We start from the raw sequence: 17,899 nt of genomic DNA, 5'->3' as shown, positions 1-17,899 counted from the left end.
CCAGTTCAAGGCCCCCTTTTAAGAGCTTTCAGACATCTCACAGTCTTCACCAGCAAATGAAACTGGCTCGCTTACGTTATGTAATGACGCCTGAGCCTCTTCCATTCACACTCTGTCGTCACCTGCTTGTGTTTCTTGATCTGATCCAAGACCCAGGCAGCACATGCTCGTTCACTTGAATTTCCCCGCTGGGAATCAATACAGATTTATCTTCTTTTTTTTTTTTTCTAAAGTCATCAAAGGTTCAACAGGCTGCAGTTGTGAATGCTGGATTTCTGCTTTCATTGGCAACTGCATTCATACATGATCACATGGAGCTTATACTGCAAGCAACGTAGTAATGGATGTCAGCCTTATTAAATCTGTACTTTTGACTGAAGTTCCTCTTACACTTTAACCTGTGATTGACAATTTTACATGTCTGCTTTATGTGTGAAAAGCAGCTACCGCAACTTTTAGGGGTCCAAGTAGGCTGCTAAAAGTGGTCGTGCAGCAAAAACCGTAAGACCAAAAGTCACCAAAGTTGACAGGTGGTTTGCAAATTCTACCCACTACTCAGTCACATACAGTGACACTCAACCTCAAGGTGATGCTATAATAATTAAGTTTACGTTTTTGCAATCATCTCAAAAACGGCTAGGGCTAGAGTAAAAATTCTTTCATCTTTGTAATCTCTCCAGTCGTCTGCATTTTTGTACCACTAGTCTTTTGCTCTAAAAATGTAATTTCATCATGACATATCATCAGAAACTGATTGGATCCTAATCACTGATGCTTGTAGCTGTATTTGCTGCTGAAGTCCACAGAAAGTTGATGTCATCTATGTGTTGGGACGTTTTCATATCTTCCTCTTTAATACGTTTTATTAGCAATGTGCTGGCTGATGTAAATATGGTCGTGCTGTGTCCGTATGACATAGAACATAAATTCTGGGTGTTTTTAAAATGTCGCCTCGTGTTACTCTTCGTAGATGTCAATGTGCAAAAACAAAATTGTGTTCATATCATATTGTTGCTCACTCAGTATGGTGCACACTAAGTGAAATCCATTTCTTGTTCTCCTGCTGTGCAATCTATCTGTTGCTGCATGCAGTGAGCATTTTACAGCTGCCATCTGCCTACAGCCGCATGCCTTATTGGAATGTGATGCTCACTGTAGACGATTTTTTGAGAGGAAACTGAAATCTGGTTTCGTTGTCCTTTGTGTGGAAGAGAAATCAGATCATGAAAAATGACATTATGGTCTTGAACTGCTCTGTATGAGAAGTGTCTTGAGATTCTGTCTTGAGATATTGTCTGTTATGAATTGGTGCTATATAGATATGATTGATTGATTGACTGATTAACTGAATAATTGTAATCTGCATGCAGAGGACACATAAACCATCAAAATGTCATCCGTTTCAGTCACGTCACGATAAAATCCCAACATGGAAAACATTAAAACGTCACTTGTAAAGGGAACATCGGGTCTTGAACATTGCACATCACATGGCATCCTCTCTATAAAGGGCTACTGTAAGTCTCACAGGTGGCACATTCGTCTTGAGAACAGAGGAAATTATTTCAATTCATAGCTGTATTGGATTCCAAGAGGTATCCTCAGTGACAATCGACCATCCGTTCTTCATCAAACAATGGTAATTTTTGATAATTACACATGATTTTACCTCCATTTCATTTCCTGCTTTGCACACCCTCTCACAGTGATATTGAGTTTTTATGGAAGTATGTTGATGACAAAAGATTTGAGAGAGTACAAAACTATTTCAGAGTTCTACTCAACATTTGAGAGCACACAGATTTGTAAGAGCAGAATCAGATTTGAGTGTGCATTCCTGATCACCTGCACAATCATTTCTGAGTCCGCTTTTTCAACTTTCTCCTGCTGTTGCCTTGCAGCAACTTTCGAATTGCAAGCTGCAACGGGGCACACCCATATCCAGATGTTTACGTCTACATACCTCATCATATATCCTACAATTGCAATTGTTGTGGGTGTGTGGATCTGCACTGTAGATTTAAGTGATGCCGAATTCTGGCAATCACTTTACCGCCACAAAGTTTATTCATACTTGTAGGATGATGTTGTGCCGCACCTTTTAAGAAAATGCTGTCATTTCTAATGATGTTCTTAAAATAGAAAAATGGAAAAAGAGAAAATGAATGAATTGAGCATCTAATACAGAAACTAAAAACAGAAGCTAACATGAAGCTAACACGGCCACTGTGACACAGAAACACATTTTTAGATTGATTTGACTCTCGTTAATACCCTTCCATAATGACTTAAAAACATGTCCATGCATTTTGATTTTTAAGATAATGCAGACATCAAATACTGCTGTTTGTGTCCATCTGCAGATTAACCCCTTGTTGCCTGTTGTCGCGAATTCGCCTCAAACCTCTTCCGGTCTTGATGCATCTGAGGTGGCCTCTGCATCCCACTAATGCTGGTTGATGCATATTCTATGTATACATTATATATACATAGATGCATACATACATGAATAAATATATATATATTCTGTCCGTATGTACATATATATTTTATTATACTATTATTATATTACACTAGTCTATGCTATGTTATATTCAAATTAACAATCTCCATTCTTCTTCATTTAGCATCTGCTTGAATGCAAAAACACAAATTAATTTTTTTATATAATTGTAAATAAATTCAGGCAGTAAGGGGTTAAAAAATGCCACTGTCCCTGCTTTTATTTTGAATGTAGAGGGAAGAGTCTGGATGACACTTCTGCGTCAAATTGAACATGTGATGCTCGGCTCTCTGTTTGATTCTGCGCTAAGGGGATTTATACTGCCGGCATGAGTTCATGAGCAGCTTTCATCATTATGAGTATGATAATCTCTATTGCTGTCTCAAATGTAGTTTTACAACTCATCTCGTAAATGATTGTTATTCTCACACTTCTGTCCTTCCAATTCGTCTCTTACAAATCTGCATCTATGTGCCCTCAAAGGTTGACTTTGTAATGCTCGAATTTGTTTTGTACTTTCTCAAATCTTTCTTGTCGTAAATATACTTTGATAGCTTATGTGCTATGAAATGACGAAGTTAATGCCATTATAGACCAAGTCTGCTTTATCTGTGGCTGTTTTAAAATGGCTGCTTGGGAGAATGAAATGATGTAGATCATTAACTTTTGATTCACCTCAGTATTTCCCTCATGTCATCAATTATGTAATGTGGAAGAGAATATTATGAAATAATATAATATCTGTCCCCCCTACTGATTTAACTTTGATAACTCACGGTCAATGATACGTCTTTTTGTTAGAGCAAATTAGAGCTTTTTGTTGTTTCAATGAGAAACACACCCATTGTTCATCGTCTACGCAAAATAACGTTAAAGACTCTGCAAGACACAAGCCATTGTTTTCATGTCCATCTCTGAATTGAGAAACTCTTGTTCTGTACAGAGAAAATTACAATGATAATGCATATTTCATTTCATGTGGAGTTAAATGCCCCCAACAAGGGTTCCATGCTGGTTACGCTTTAAAATGTCACTGTGAGCCACACTTTTGAGAAACCAAGGGTGTGAATAAGAGTAACCCCTGTCACTTTAGCTGTGTTTCTGTTTGACAGGAGCTTTATTATGGATTTAGATTTTATCCAGTTCTTGTCTCCTTTTAAGCAATAATTTAGCCCCCTTTTTTACATCAATGTTGGTTTACCAGGGATGATAAAACAGCAAAGACCTGTACAACAATCACTGTGAACTTGCATACTTTATAAAGTATCACCTCCACCTCCTGTGGACAGAAATCCGGGAAAATGACAGGATGATCGAAGGCTTCGTACTGGCCGCCTCTGTCAAGGAAAGCACATACCGTATATCCAGTTGCCTACTCTTGGTGTAACAATGGCCTGTTCCCCCTCCCCTCAAATGTCAAAATCCTTGATCTCAGTCTCTGCTGCCACCCTTTTGTGGCTAGCATCGATTAATGTTGATATTGTGCCAGTGCTGCAGAAATTAGGAACCTGGATGCAACCTTACCAGCAGTAAATCCAGCCAGATGCTGCAGAGGTAAAAACTGGAATTAGACTGAAGTTCCCTGTTCTGTGTTCTACACCAAATTGGACTTTCCACTGGCGTCAGCTCCCCTGGAATTAGGTGGTTAGCGACGGTAATAAGGACATGGTTAGGGCTGGAGCAAACCGTCGCTCAGCCCTACATGATTCTGTCTGATGACGCTCCGGTCCACCTGGCTGACACCTGGCGATCCCACCACTATCTGACCTGGACCTGGACCTGATCAGACAATGTGGAGGTCTCCCTCATCCAGATCCAGCTGTTGTCCCAGGACAGACCCAGTTTCGTCACTATGGCAATCCCACCACTACTCAGTTTCCTTCCCTTTGTCCACTCTTCTTTCCTATTACATTGATAACTGACAATTCTATTCCATGATCGAGAATGCACATTTTTTTCCGATGCAGTCACAGACTGTTTCGCCAGTGCCACAGCCCCCCATCATCCAGGAAAAGCTCCAGGATCTATTGCCCTCACTCCTGGCCCCTATTAACAGCAATATTTTGCACATGGGCACAAATGGCACAGTCCGTCAACAGTTAGAATGGAACTCAATTGATTTTTACCACCTTTTTAACCTTTTTTTCTTAGACCTTATTGCCATGTTGGGCTGCGGTGACGCTCGATTTGACTTGCTCATAGGGCTCATGATGTGGGTTTGGGATTGATTTTCTCTGTTTAATCTCTAGCATTCAGGTTAAGTGAAAATGTATTAATTTTAGAATTTAGTAAAAAGTTTCATTTATTGGGCTCCATTTTTTGGTCTTGCTTTGGTTGTAACGCGAATTTTCATGTGAATATTTTCCACTAATTCACTAGTTCATGTTTTTTTTCAATTAATGTTTGCACACATGTTTTTTTACCGTAGATGATGATGTACATGAGAGCTTGTGCACCGTTGAATTCTAGGTTATAATTTTTCTGTTTTTAGTTTTATTTAACTATACTTTTATTCAACTAACATCATCTCCACCAGGCATAAGCCTCGAGACGATCATGCATTTGCTCATGTACTATGTGCGTGTATGTGTCTGTATCTGTCTGTCTGTGGCTAACAATACTGGACTGATCAGTTCAATATTTTTGTGCAAATTCATGCCCATATGCTGAACGACCTCTCACAGTCGAGATGTTTTTGAAAAATCTCTTTTATTCACTGTAGTTTGCCGTCACTGACTGCTGACTCCTAACTCCTCTTAACCAGCCAGTCGGGGCTGCAACTCATCAACAACAGCTTCAGTTTGAAATAACAGTGCAAATAGCTTTCGGTTAGACTAAAAAGAACCCTCACCTGATCTGTAGCAGGCCACAATTTGGGCTTTGTCGTGGTCCAAAATCTGCCATGCATAGAAAAGTATGGTCTCGTTTTGAACCAGAGCCTCCGTTATGATCCACTTACGTTGTGCCAAATCACCAAATGAGTTTACACAATGGTGATTAAGACTGTCCGAAATTAGCATCTATTCTTAGTAAATACAAGCAAAAATCTAAATAAATTAGTCAGCCAACATTTGTGGATTGTTAAAGCTACTTAATTACAAAATCTTATCAGTACAACACACAGCGCTGACGCTGGTTAGGTTTTGCCGTGATATTTACTTACAAAACTAGGACTTTCTCGATGTTTGCTGGAATACAAGAACAGTGCTGTATCTTTATCTTTACTGGTGAGGATGCTGATATTTTTCCTGGTACATGCAGCTTTATCCTTTTAGCATGACCTCATCACCATCACCATCTGAATGCACTGCTGCTGATTAACACCTGATGCTCTACAATCATGCACACTTTTCTTGTAACATAGATGGTGAGAACATAAATGTAAAATACTGTTATCAGCTCAAATAATTATGTGTCCAAAATGAGACCTCCGGCTATAAAAGTTTTACTTAATCAGCAAGTGACTTTAAGCACCCAACTTGCCAGGGAGAGAAGCTCTGTTTTTTTTTTTCTGCGTTCCCTTTAAATTTGCATAATAGTCACTACTTTTTACATCAAAAATTATACATTTTATATTGATGCCGAAAGGCAAATTTAACCTATGGAAGACTGTGGCATGGAAAGACAGGATTTCTTGATGTGGCTCAATAGTTGTTGAGATGTTTCACGTCATTTATTACATACATACATTTATTAAGTCTATGTGGAGACGGTGTCACTTTTGGTTTACAAAACAAAAACACTGTTTTTTGTCTATTTTGCAGGTGAACATCTTCGTGTATGTCCTCAGGGAAATACATGTTGCACCCAAGAAATGGAGGACAAATTTGGCCAACAGAGTAAACAGGACTTTGAGAATCTGGTTGATGAAATGAGTCATGAATTGAGAAGCACCTTTGTTTCCAGACATAAAAGATTTGATGGTAAGTCCTTTTTTATTTTATTTTATTTTTAGCTTAAGCTGGAAGTAGGCAGCTTTTCCCATCCTTGGGATTCCAAGCGGTTTTTCCGCAAGCGCCTTCAATATTCGACCATCTGTCTTATCAACTCCTTGATCATAACAGAATACAATAAGTTTCATTAATGCGCATGTTAGAAAGGCCAACACAAGACAACATGTTCTTTATTAAACTTAGATCTCAGTGCTATGATAAGTTATAAGTTGACAGCTTGTGTTATTTACTGATCAAACAGAAAGACTGGCAACTGAATGGTGGTTTCGTAATAGACTCACTTCCATTGTGCCATAAATTAAGCCTTTGTTTTCCTGGGACAGTTTGCCCATTGGCAGACAGAAATGCACAGTGAATCTGAGGCAGCCCATCTGAATGCTGATGGTGTCATTATGCTATAGCAATTACACTGAGCAGTCAACATTCACTTAATGATGAATCAAAGCAAAAAGTTGTCTACTTCCACTTCAGTGCTTTGTTCCGATTAGTTTTCTGCTCAGGTTACTTTAATGGTCAGTCACCACGGAACAAAATGCTGCAAAAAAGGGGAATCAAGGGATTGAAACTGTATGTGTTAATTTGAAAAGGTTCACTGTTTGTAGCTCTGTAGCTGTCCTCCCTCAAGATGTGAAAGTCTTATTAATATGCCTCGGAGTGGAGAACCCTCTTGTTGGATTAGACAAACATGGCTTCTTGCACAGCAGATTGACAGCTTCAACAGCAGTACGGAGCCAAACTCTGCATTATTTAGATTGTTTGGTGGTCTTGAGCTGTGTGATCATGTCTTAGCCCCATCTTGACCACCACTCATCCAATGAGCGGCCGCTAAGGGAGGGGATGTACTCATTCCTGAGCCAAGCCTCACTTTACCTCTCTACTTCTCCCTCTTGGTATCCTTCTCTACGAGTCAGCTCCTTCTAGTTACGCTTTAATGAGAAATAATACTCCCGCCAACTCCCACTGTTAACTGTGTGGGAAGCAGCAGTTTATCACTGGGGACAATGGAAAAAGGTGGCGGGGGTGAAAATGTTCAAGCATAGCCACCTGTCAGCATTATTAAAACAATTCTTTAGAATACAGCTAAAATGGCAGGACACAACACCCAAATGTTTCTTCTTCCTCTTTTTTTTTTTTTTAAATCAAAGAATATTGGATTATAATACTTTCTAATATAAGACAGTGTCCAATATTTTTCTTGATACATAACCCTTGGCATATACTGTACAGATAATGAACCAATATATTTAAAACCCCAGATCAGATTCTGCTTCCTATAGTTGATTTTTAGTTTAATGATATTATATCATCATGAAGAAATAGCAAAACTGCCTGTAGCCATCAAACTGGCAACTTTCACTACAAAAATAAACTTTATTTATTACAGCGCTCTCCAATATAGTGGATACAAAGTGCCTTACCCGGGAAAGAAAAGAGAGAAGTAGAAACCACAAAATATAGAGTTATACTATAAAAAAAAAGTAAAAAGTGCTCTGAGACTTTTGTGGGAGACCATTCTACAGTCAAGGAGCAGCAACACAAAAAGTACAATCATCTGAGTAGAAGGATACTGTATGCACATACGTGTTGGCATCGACCTACTGTAATAGTGCAGATGATAAAATTTACAATGTGAAGGAATGAATGTTCACCGCAAATCAACCTCCTTTGATTTGATTCTACCTCTGCGGACATGCTCCTGCTCTTTATTTATGCATGTCATCCTCCTCTCTCTCACCTGTTTCCTGTCTCTCTCCACTATCTCTGTCAAATAAAGCAGAAATGCCAACAAAAGAAAGAATGCAGAGCTCAGACTAATGAACTGATGGAACATAACATTTGTTTATGTTCAGGACTATCAGGTGCACTGATGGAACAAATAAAGCATAATTGGCGTTACTGACGTGGAAACGGACATGTTTTAACAGTTGTCTAACTAAACTGAAAGGTCACAGTAGCTTTTATTTATTTTTTGTCTTGTGGTTTTGATCCAGCAGTATTGGCACACCTCAGCTACTTTATTTCATGTCCTTGTATGTCATTTGAAATGAGACTTTTTTGGCACTGCAGTCAACACCTATGACTTTTTTTTTCTTTATGAGACCTAAGGTTTTGTAGGTCTACAATATACTGTACTTCTGTATCATAATGCACACTTAGTTAGTTTGGTCTGAGCCAAACATGACAGCACCTCTTTACGCTGACTTACACCCTTTCACCATTAGGAGCTTGTATTATCTCTTAACACACCATTGATATAGATAAATGACATAACATCATATATCAACATGAATATAACCTATTCTTAGTTCTCAAAATTGAACAGCAACTCTCCCAAAGATTTAGTCAGTTCAAAAGTAATTCTAATTTTGGTCCAAAAGATACATAGATTTTCATATTGAGCTATCTAAATATATCAAAAGTCAACAACTGAATAATGTTTGAGTGATTAACAGCGCAATTTAATACTCACCAGTCAATGTCTTGTCTTTTCAAAATATTCAACATATTATATGAACCAAATACTATTCAGTTACAGCATGCAACTCTCAAATGATTGCACATTGCCCAGAAACTCAATGTCACGATGCCTGGGTGATGTCTGTCTGTTTTTTCCAGGAATATACACTTCTGTAGCTCACATGTGATTCCTGGAAGCGTGCATAAATAAATAAGTGTTATTTTGATCAGCTGCTGTCAGGATAGTGAATGTCATAGGGAGGACTCCGGTGAGGGAGGAAATGGGGTTTGTCCGGCAGCACTTAGATGCATGACTCCAGGCACCCCTCTACCTCTTGGGGTTTGCTGCCACTCTCCATAATTTCATAAGTGTCAAAGCAAATGCCATGTGCAGGTTTCAGCTCTGTATCCCTCTGCAGTCTGGAGACTTTGTGTCTGCCGAGGGTCTCGGCTGACCACCCGCTCGGGAAATGTGAGATATTGATTTAGAGGTTTGAATTTCACCCTTATCTTAATGTGTTATTAATTGAATCTGAGTGTTTTAAGTTGTGTGGTTGATAGTTTTTAGCAGGAGATAACGGCTGAAATTTAACCAATTTGATCTAATTTTAAGTAAATATTTGAAAAAAATGCATTTTTTTAAATCGCAAGCTTCTTTTCAACATTTTGTATTTCCTCTTACTCCACATCCTTCAAACAGTATTTTCTATTCATAAATCAGTGTTACCAAAATAATTGTGCTGGCCTTGACACAGAGTCTGAGCTCATAGTTAAAGATTTAAACAATACACAGCTGTTTGTTCATTTATGTGTTTCTTGCCATCTATTTAGCACCATGCTATTCAGTTCCACCTACACTGAGTCAGTGTATGTGTATATTTTCTCATGCATAGCTTGTAATGAGGGTTACTGTAGCTGACAGTAGCTGGCCGGCCCACGCATACCTGACACCACAGTCTATGTGTCACAACAAGAGGGCACAGGCTCGAGTATTCCAAGGCCATCAGAGCAGAAATACAGAAATATCCGCAACAACCTATCTTACACAGTACAAGTTGTGTGAATCTAAGAGAGCAACAACATCATCTGAAAATCCAGTGCCAAACATGCAGCCACAGTTACTCCAATATATTAACACATTTCACCTTTTGTCTAATTTATGTATCAAAATCATGCCTGAATATTCTCATTGTTTTCACTTAAATGTGCATCCTGAGACCCCAAGAAACAACTGCTATTATATTATATTATAGATATTAGAAAAATAGAGAATAGGGATTTTTTTTTTCCAATTGGTTTTTTAAGACTAAAGCCGAGATTATACTCCCAAACGGATGGTCACAAATAATTGATGGTACACGGATCTCCACACAGAGCCTTCTCGCGCTCTGATGATGTCTTTTATGTCCCACGGACCAGACGTAGATAAGTATAATCCCATCTTAAGTCAGAGGTCTTAATTGCTGAAAATGTATTGGCCTTCCTCTGACCATAAACACCACGGTGCTGGGTAGCCAAACACAATATAAATGTGGTCCCAATGTAATTGATCTTCTTTGACACACACAAAGTTGTGGCCGGTCAAGAATTTCCTGGCAGTATATTAAGAAAATAGAAACTGGCACAAAATCTGTTGTATTGTTGCACATTAAACATCACTGAGTGAAAACTGACTGACACTATTGACTTGACTTTACTCCCAATACTCATATAAAGAAAGCCAGCCAAGACTGAGACTGGTTTTTTAACCAGGGAGTTTTATCATGTGATGGGTGGCACATTTGTTGTATTCTTAAGCCCTGCTCACATGGGACTGGTATTACTCAGAGACCTCTTGTGATTTGTAATAAATGCGGAGGTCATCTGTGACCAATCCGAACCTGCCATATCCATACTTTGTAAGATGATATTTGAGCCATGCAAACCGCTATCTCAGTGCCTTTTTTCTACCTTTTTCACAGTTGAGAATAATAGAGGCTACATTGGTAATTATAAATGAATGTTTTGGCAGAATTTTGGGTGCAGATTCAGGAGGCTCATCATGCAACCCAGCAGGATGCAGAAGTAACGCTGAGCCTTGACATAATATCAATAAATGTCCAGACAGTGTCAATAAAATACAGATTTAACTCATCCCAGGCGAATGTGCCATATGAAACACAGGAGTGGGGAGTGATTTGTAAATCACATGAGGTCTTGTTGTGATACTAGTCCTGTGTGTATAGGGCTTTATACAAGATTATAAGTGTAAAAGAAATGCTCTCCACTCTCACCAGCCATTGCTCAAGTGCCCTTGAGCAAAGCACTCAACCTGAAATTACTTTCCAGAAGCTGCCAACCATAGAAGGCCGCACTGTGCTGGCCCACTACCAGGTGTGGATGTCTGTGACTAGATGAATGTGAAGCTGGGTGGTGCAGCAAAGGACATGCTTGGTCAGCAAAACCCTTCCTCTGTTAAGAAGTCCTTTTGGATTATCTAGTTGGAGACTGGAAGAGTAAGTAGAAAGCCACAAGTATGCATCATAGGGGGTTTATGTGGAAACACCTATGTCTGTAGCAAGCCTAAGATGTCAGAATCTTTTTTAGAAGCATTTAGAGCCAAGATGGTTAGGGACTGAAGACACCAAGTGATGAAGTGTTGTGGTGGCAGTCTTAAGATGCTCAACAGTAGGGGATCTTCCAAATGTGCCACACATTTTCCATTGGGGACAGGACGGGACACCTGCATCCTCCCCTCCCACAGCCATACCTTTGTAATCTTGTTGAAATTTCCGCATCCCTGAAAACAATGTCATCTTGAAGGCAGCATATCCATCCATCCGTCAATCCATTGTCTGAATCACTTATCCTGAAGGGTTGCGAGGGGCTGGAGCCAATCCAGCTAAAATCACATCATTGCTTAATTACTTTACCTCATTAGCTCCAATTTGCTCAACTTATTTGGTATGCAGCGCAGGACTGAATTGCAGGAATTAATGTATATTTACAAATTAAATGAAGTTGACCAGACAAGACATGAAGTATCGGAAATATGTAAATGAAATATCTGTTTATTGTGTCTGCAATGAAATACACTTCAAAGTTAATTTAGAAATCACTGCTTTTGTTTTTTTGTTTGCATTTTCTACATAATCCAGACTTCCTCCGAGTTGGGGTTGTATTTATTTCTTTGTGAAGCCTGAATACACAGTTTGCAAAGGTTAATTGTGGTTTAAGTTTCACTGTGATATGTTTGGAAGAGTTTGATCAATAAAGTTAAGAAGATATACACTTTATTTATCGAGAATAAATCATATTGTCACAATCATTTCATGAGAAGAGGTAGAAAACATTTTATTCCAACTTTATGGGAAGCAGTGTGTGTGTATATATATATATATATATATAGCTTTAAACTAAGCCACTGTGTGACTCACACAAGAATTAATGTAAGACAATGTAGATATAAAAGGCCGGCCTATCATGTTCTCCACAATAGCATAGCACTTAAAGCACTCCCCTGTAGACTGCCACTTCCAGTCAGACCAATCAATTCCCAGCTTATGACTGACATATTCAATCAGAGGTCCCTTTGGCAACAAAAAAAACATAGTTTCGTGTACTTGTATGAGAGCTCGAGGTGTTTGCATACCAAGCCGCGTGCATTATATTATGCAGTTCCTATAATCATTAAGTGAAAGATGGGCTCCCTCTTTGATTGGCTGTCGTCTTGTAGGAGAAAGCACTGAGTTTCTCCGCTGGAGATAACAGGTTGTTTACTCTGCTGCATGAGGGCCAGACAAGTCATTTTTGCAGTTTACTTTGTAGCTTCACTGATAAATTATGGAGTTTGACAATGTGTTGCTTGCAGGATGTGTTTTACATAGAATTCATTAACTTTCTGTGAGTGCATATCTCACCACTATGTCATTGCATAGAAGCTACCAAAGACAGTACTTACAGTGTTTTTTTTTTATCCGCAGCATTTTAGTATTGTTTAGTCCCTCAAGGAATTTCTGATATTCTATTCCCAAGAATGCAAATCAACCAGCGTCTTGCATTTTTGAGAAGTTCCACAATATTTCTGCAAAAAGTGTTTAAATTGGTAGAAAGCTTACAAATGCATAAAATAATCCAATTCAGAACCAACTTTACAAGGCCAGGTCAAACAAAACCATCCTCTCAACAAACCAACTTAAAGCCACTATGGATGTATTAAATCTCTTTGGTCAGGATTTTACTGAGGCCCCAGCTTTGTCAAAGGAAGCTGAGCTAATTATCTATGTTTTGGAGATTTTGCAGTAAACACATGACCTTATTGTATTTATTCTTAAACTGCACTCTATTCATAAAGCATCTAGTCAATTATAATTGATTGTTCATGATGCAAAACTGAATTGAACTATTCTGCTGCTATAAATTGAGTATAAAGCCATAGCCCATGATTGAGACATCCATTTTAGGTGTTGATTACAAATTATGCTTGTTTGATTTATGCTTTTCATTACTTTGTTTGTGCACAAAATATATATGGATTGGATTTCTGCTTGCACAGATACTAAATGTGGTCCAGTGAGAATGTGGCCTAGGAAGCTAATGCCATGGCTTTCTGACTACACTGTTTTTTTTTGTTGTTGTTTTTTTTTTTTAATTTTTTATCATTGATTGTAATTACTCAAATAGAGAAGCATGAATTGTGGTGGAAAATCAGCCTTGTTTCTCCTCCTAAATTGGCTGGTCACAGTTCAAGACTTTGCAATAATTAATTCTGCAGGCCACTTCCCACAAGGTTCCTCACAGTAGATGGCTATGTGCTTAGGACCAAATCAAGTTTACTCCGTAGCTTTTATTGTCTCCAGAAACCGCGGTCTGCTTATAAACGACAAGCGCACGCATCTTGCCTTTTTCCATCATCTGGCTCAAAGATTTAGAATAGGAACGCTGTGTTTCAAGATTACTGAAATAGAGACTACTGACTGAGAGCAGCCATCAGTGGGTTCTTGTGAGAGCATGCAGCTGTAGAAGCACAGAAACACAGACTTTCTCTTTATCACAGAGAGAATGGCTCTGTGTAACCTCTGTGTATCTCTCTGCGCGCAGTGAGGAATTGGAGCCAAACTGAGCTTTATCAGCAAAATGTAACAAACTCTGCAAGTTGGGAGCATTAGAGTCACCCCGTCCAGCATTTCAGCATCATTATCCTCTGTTTGCAGCTCTTTTTCTCATTCATTTGGGCAGACCTCTTAATTACTTAGTCATGCTAAGGATTTTTGTAAGCCTTCCTGATCAATTATAGTCCCTGACATTTCGCTAAATTTGCTATTGTAAAATATGATCCCTCTCATGTATTGTCACTAATTATATTGAGTTGTCCTTATAATGAAATAGTTTAGTCTCTGAATTATACTGAGGTCATCCATAATGTAATTATTCATCATAATCACTACAAAACAAAGCTTAGAAGTATATCAAATATACAGTCCACATTAACAATAAATTCTGCCTTAATTACCTTGGTTATATTTAATTAATATAAGATGCATTGTGCTAAGAACTTGACTTCATGAAGGTGTTTTTTTCTAAAATGCACATTTTCAAAATGAAATTAGTTCTGAAGCTGTCATTAATCTGTGTGCATATCGCTCAGCACCACTGACTATTTTCATTACCAAAAATGAGTCGCTGAAGCACAAATCAGGCATGGAGATTTGCATATTTAAATAACTGCTCACTGTAGTCTTTCATTTATTATAGTTTCAAGAATGCCCCCCCACCCCCCAAAAATAAAATTATATATATATATATATTTAAGTCTTGCATACTGAATGTTCTGTGAAAAGAAAAAGAAAAAGAAAAGAAAAAGGCACATTTTTCTGCTATCTTAAGAGAATATGTGTAAAGCTAATTTTATCAGATCCCTAGAGATAGTCTCACAGTTAACACTCACTGGTACCCAATAAGACATGCTAATGAAATAATTCATTGTGATAAGAGTAGAGAAAACAAGTCTTGTAGAATCAAGTATGTACCCCGTGATAAATCAGGAGCAGTTTTGGACTAAATATATTTATGAAGGATTAGAATCGAGCATGTCTCTTGTGGCAAATGTGACCTTAACCTCCCAATCTAACATCACGTGAGTCAGCTGCTGGTTGCAGCTAATAATACATTTGTCTCAATCAGGTAACAACATTATGAAGTAGCATCCTGTGTGTTCTACTGCCTTGCAGATGAGCAATATTTTTTCACATTTTACAATGGTGTACAACATGGGCAGCTCTTGACAGAACCAATCAGCTTTGATTTGGTGTGGTATCGTGCCATGATGCCATTTTGTTTCTCTCCTGCTGTAATCTGTAATTTCACCTGCATTGCCGAGCGCTAATGACCACTTTACATCCATTACAGTTTTGTCAGGGCCATTCTGATAAGTGACAGTAATGGACTTGGCTCAGACGGTTGATTTCTCAGTGGATATGTGGTCAAAGTATGTCATGTGACCTAGTTACCATCAATTGCTTAACAGATGCTAATTGAGAAAATACTGATTGTCTCATACAGTTACTGTAGTGGCAGTTACTGTAAAATGCACATCATGCAATATACATTGTTATAACAGTCTGCAACACTGACGACAGAGGAAACTGACTAGTAGTAATGGGGGTCATGGTATCAATAGCTGACATGCTGTTACAGGAACAACCTACGCAGCTCATTATTTTTAATTATCACCACCTTTTTAGTATTTTACTGCTGGCTTTGTCCACTCTGTCATTTCTATTTTCACCAACCCATATCGCCTTGAGACTGAAGCTACACTAATCATTATATTTGTATTAACAATGGAACAGTGACTATGCATAATGTGAAAGGTGTTGCTTGTAGTGACAAACCCACATAGACATATCATCCGACTCTGTAGTTCTCAAGTCTTTGAAGCTCAGCTCACTGTCTTGTTTTTGCGGCCTATAACTTTGCTGTTTTCAGTCACTCTGCTGTGTTCCAGATGCCACAGATACCTGCTATTTTCAGTGGCAAATCTCTGACAAACCCTCTGTCCACTAACAGCACCAAACGGCACACTAGCTGGTGAGCATAGTGCAGCATATCACACTGTGTTTGCATCAGATTGCAACAGAAATAAAAGGGGTGTTCAACAACATGGCTCCAAAGAAATGCTAATCTGTCTGGAGAATGTGTAAATAGTGGACTGGCTGCTTGCATGATTGCTGTATCAGCTTTATGAGGTGATAATATGTCATTATTGTGTTTACAGCTCATTCTGCTGACTCCAAGCGTCCAAAAAATATAAATTAATGCTGCTGTAAAGCTTTGGATTGGACATCGGACACTATTAAAGACAATAACTAAGGAATTCATTTTAATTGAATAAAAAATAATACTTTTAGTTTTACTTTTATTTAACCACAAAAAGCTTAGAGATCATACATCTCCTTTACAAGAGTGGCCTGGCCAAAATGTGTGGCAGCACATTAAACAAGTTCCAGACATACATCATTTAACAGTATAGACATATACTATATTGCTAGTTTACTAGGTACACCTAACTAAACTAATGTAGACTAATGTAGCAGCCCCACAGTAAACTTTAATGAAGGTTATAATGAATAGTTTTTGTTGAAACTGTTATAGAGCAGTGCAGATTCTGTAATCTTTACTTTCTGTCCCATATGAGTCCCATGTGATGACCAATTTTGAACTATTTCACTTTGAAAGCCTATTTGAATTTTAATCTTGGTTCTTGAAAGCCAAAACTGTCATAATGGATAGCAGATGCTCGGAAATATTATCATCTCATCCCAATTTCTGGTGAGTCATAAAGGTCATGAGACAAACAAAAAGTGGTGCCTACAAAGAAGAGTGCAGAATGGCTGCGAACTCTACAGACAAACTTTATTGTGGAATCACAATCATATCGAAGGGTAATTTATTGCACTTCACCTGACAGCCTTATGCTTCCAGCATATGGAGCAGTACTCTAGCGTGAATTTGTATGTATGAATCTGTATGTGTATGTAGAAAAATCATTCAGCACTATACTGTATAACCTTTCTATCAAGGTACGGGAGTGCATTTTTGTTTTTACAGGTGAGATATGGACAATACAGACCTCATACACTGCAAATACAGAACTTATTGCTTTCCAGAAATATATGAGGAAGACTCCCATTGCCATGTTGAAAGTAGTTTACTGAAGATAAAAATCAACAAAGCTGTGAAGTCTCTTCAAAATGAAATCAACATCAGAAGCCCTAATTGATTTGCTATTTTGGTATTTTCTGGTTGTTTGCATATTTCTGCAATGTAATCAAGCAAAGTTCCTTTTTAAGCAGCATCCTATCTTGAAATCAGATGCATTTAATGTAATTTTGATGCATTTCTATTTCATTCTCAAATTTGGGGGGAAGTTCCCTGTGCAGTTTATCCAGGCATGTCTATGTATGGTATGTACAGTATAATCTATACCAGCACAGTCACACGTGAAAGAAAATCTGACAATGAGTAACGCTTTTCTCTTTTCTTCTTAACCCAGAATTCTTCCTGGAGCTACTGGAGAACACAGAGAGGTCCCTGAATGAGATGTTTGTGAGGACTTATGGCAAGCCTTACATGCAGAACTCAGAGGTCTTTGAGAACCTGTTTTCAGAGCTGAAGCGCTATTACACAGGAGGGAATGTTAACCTGGAGGAAATGCTTAATGACTTTTGGTCAAGGCTGCTGGAGCGTATGTTCACGCTGCTCAACTCCCAGTACGTCATCACTGAGGACTATCTGGAGTGTATCAGTAAGTACACCGACCAGCTCAAGCCCTTTGGAGACGTGCCCAGGAAGCTCAAGGCTCAGGTTACCCGGGCATTCATCGCTGCACGCACATTTGTCCAAGGGCTCTCTGTTGGCCGGGAGGTAGCCCAGAGAGTGTCTAAGGTAAAAATGCTCACCACTTTAGAGGGATTATCAAACACCCAATCAACTGCTTATTTCTGTC

At 38.5% G+C, this 17,899-nt stretch overlaps 1 protein-coding gene across 1 annotated transcript in view; it reads left to right on the top strand.

The window, feature by feature from the left end:
* gpc6b (glypican 6b) overlaps nucleotides 1-17,899 on the top strand; it is an 81,911-nt gene that overhangs the window by 16,171 nt on the left and 47,841 nt on the right. Inside the window, exons 2-3 of the mRNA XM_070838743.1 lie at nucleotides 6,268-6,426; nucleotides 17,447-17,838. Coding sequence (XP_070694844.1) covers nucleotides 6,268-6,426; nucleotides 17,447-17,838 — 551 coding nt within the window. The remainder of the gene's footprint in view (nucleotides 1-6,267; nucleotides 6,427-17,446; nucleotides 17,839-17,899) is intronic.

The sequence above is a fragment of the Pempheris klunzingeri genome, chromosome 10, assembly GCF_042242105.1.
Source record: "Pempheris klunzingeri isolate RE-2024b chromosome 10, fPemKlu1.hap1, whole genome shotgun sequence".
Classification (NCBI taxonomy): domain Eukaryota; kingdom Metazoa; phylum Chordata; class Actinopteri; order Acropomatiformes; family Pempheridae; genus Pempheris; species Pempheris klunzingeri.
This window is presented reverse-complemented; position numbering and strand designations above follow the sequence as displayed.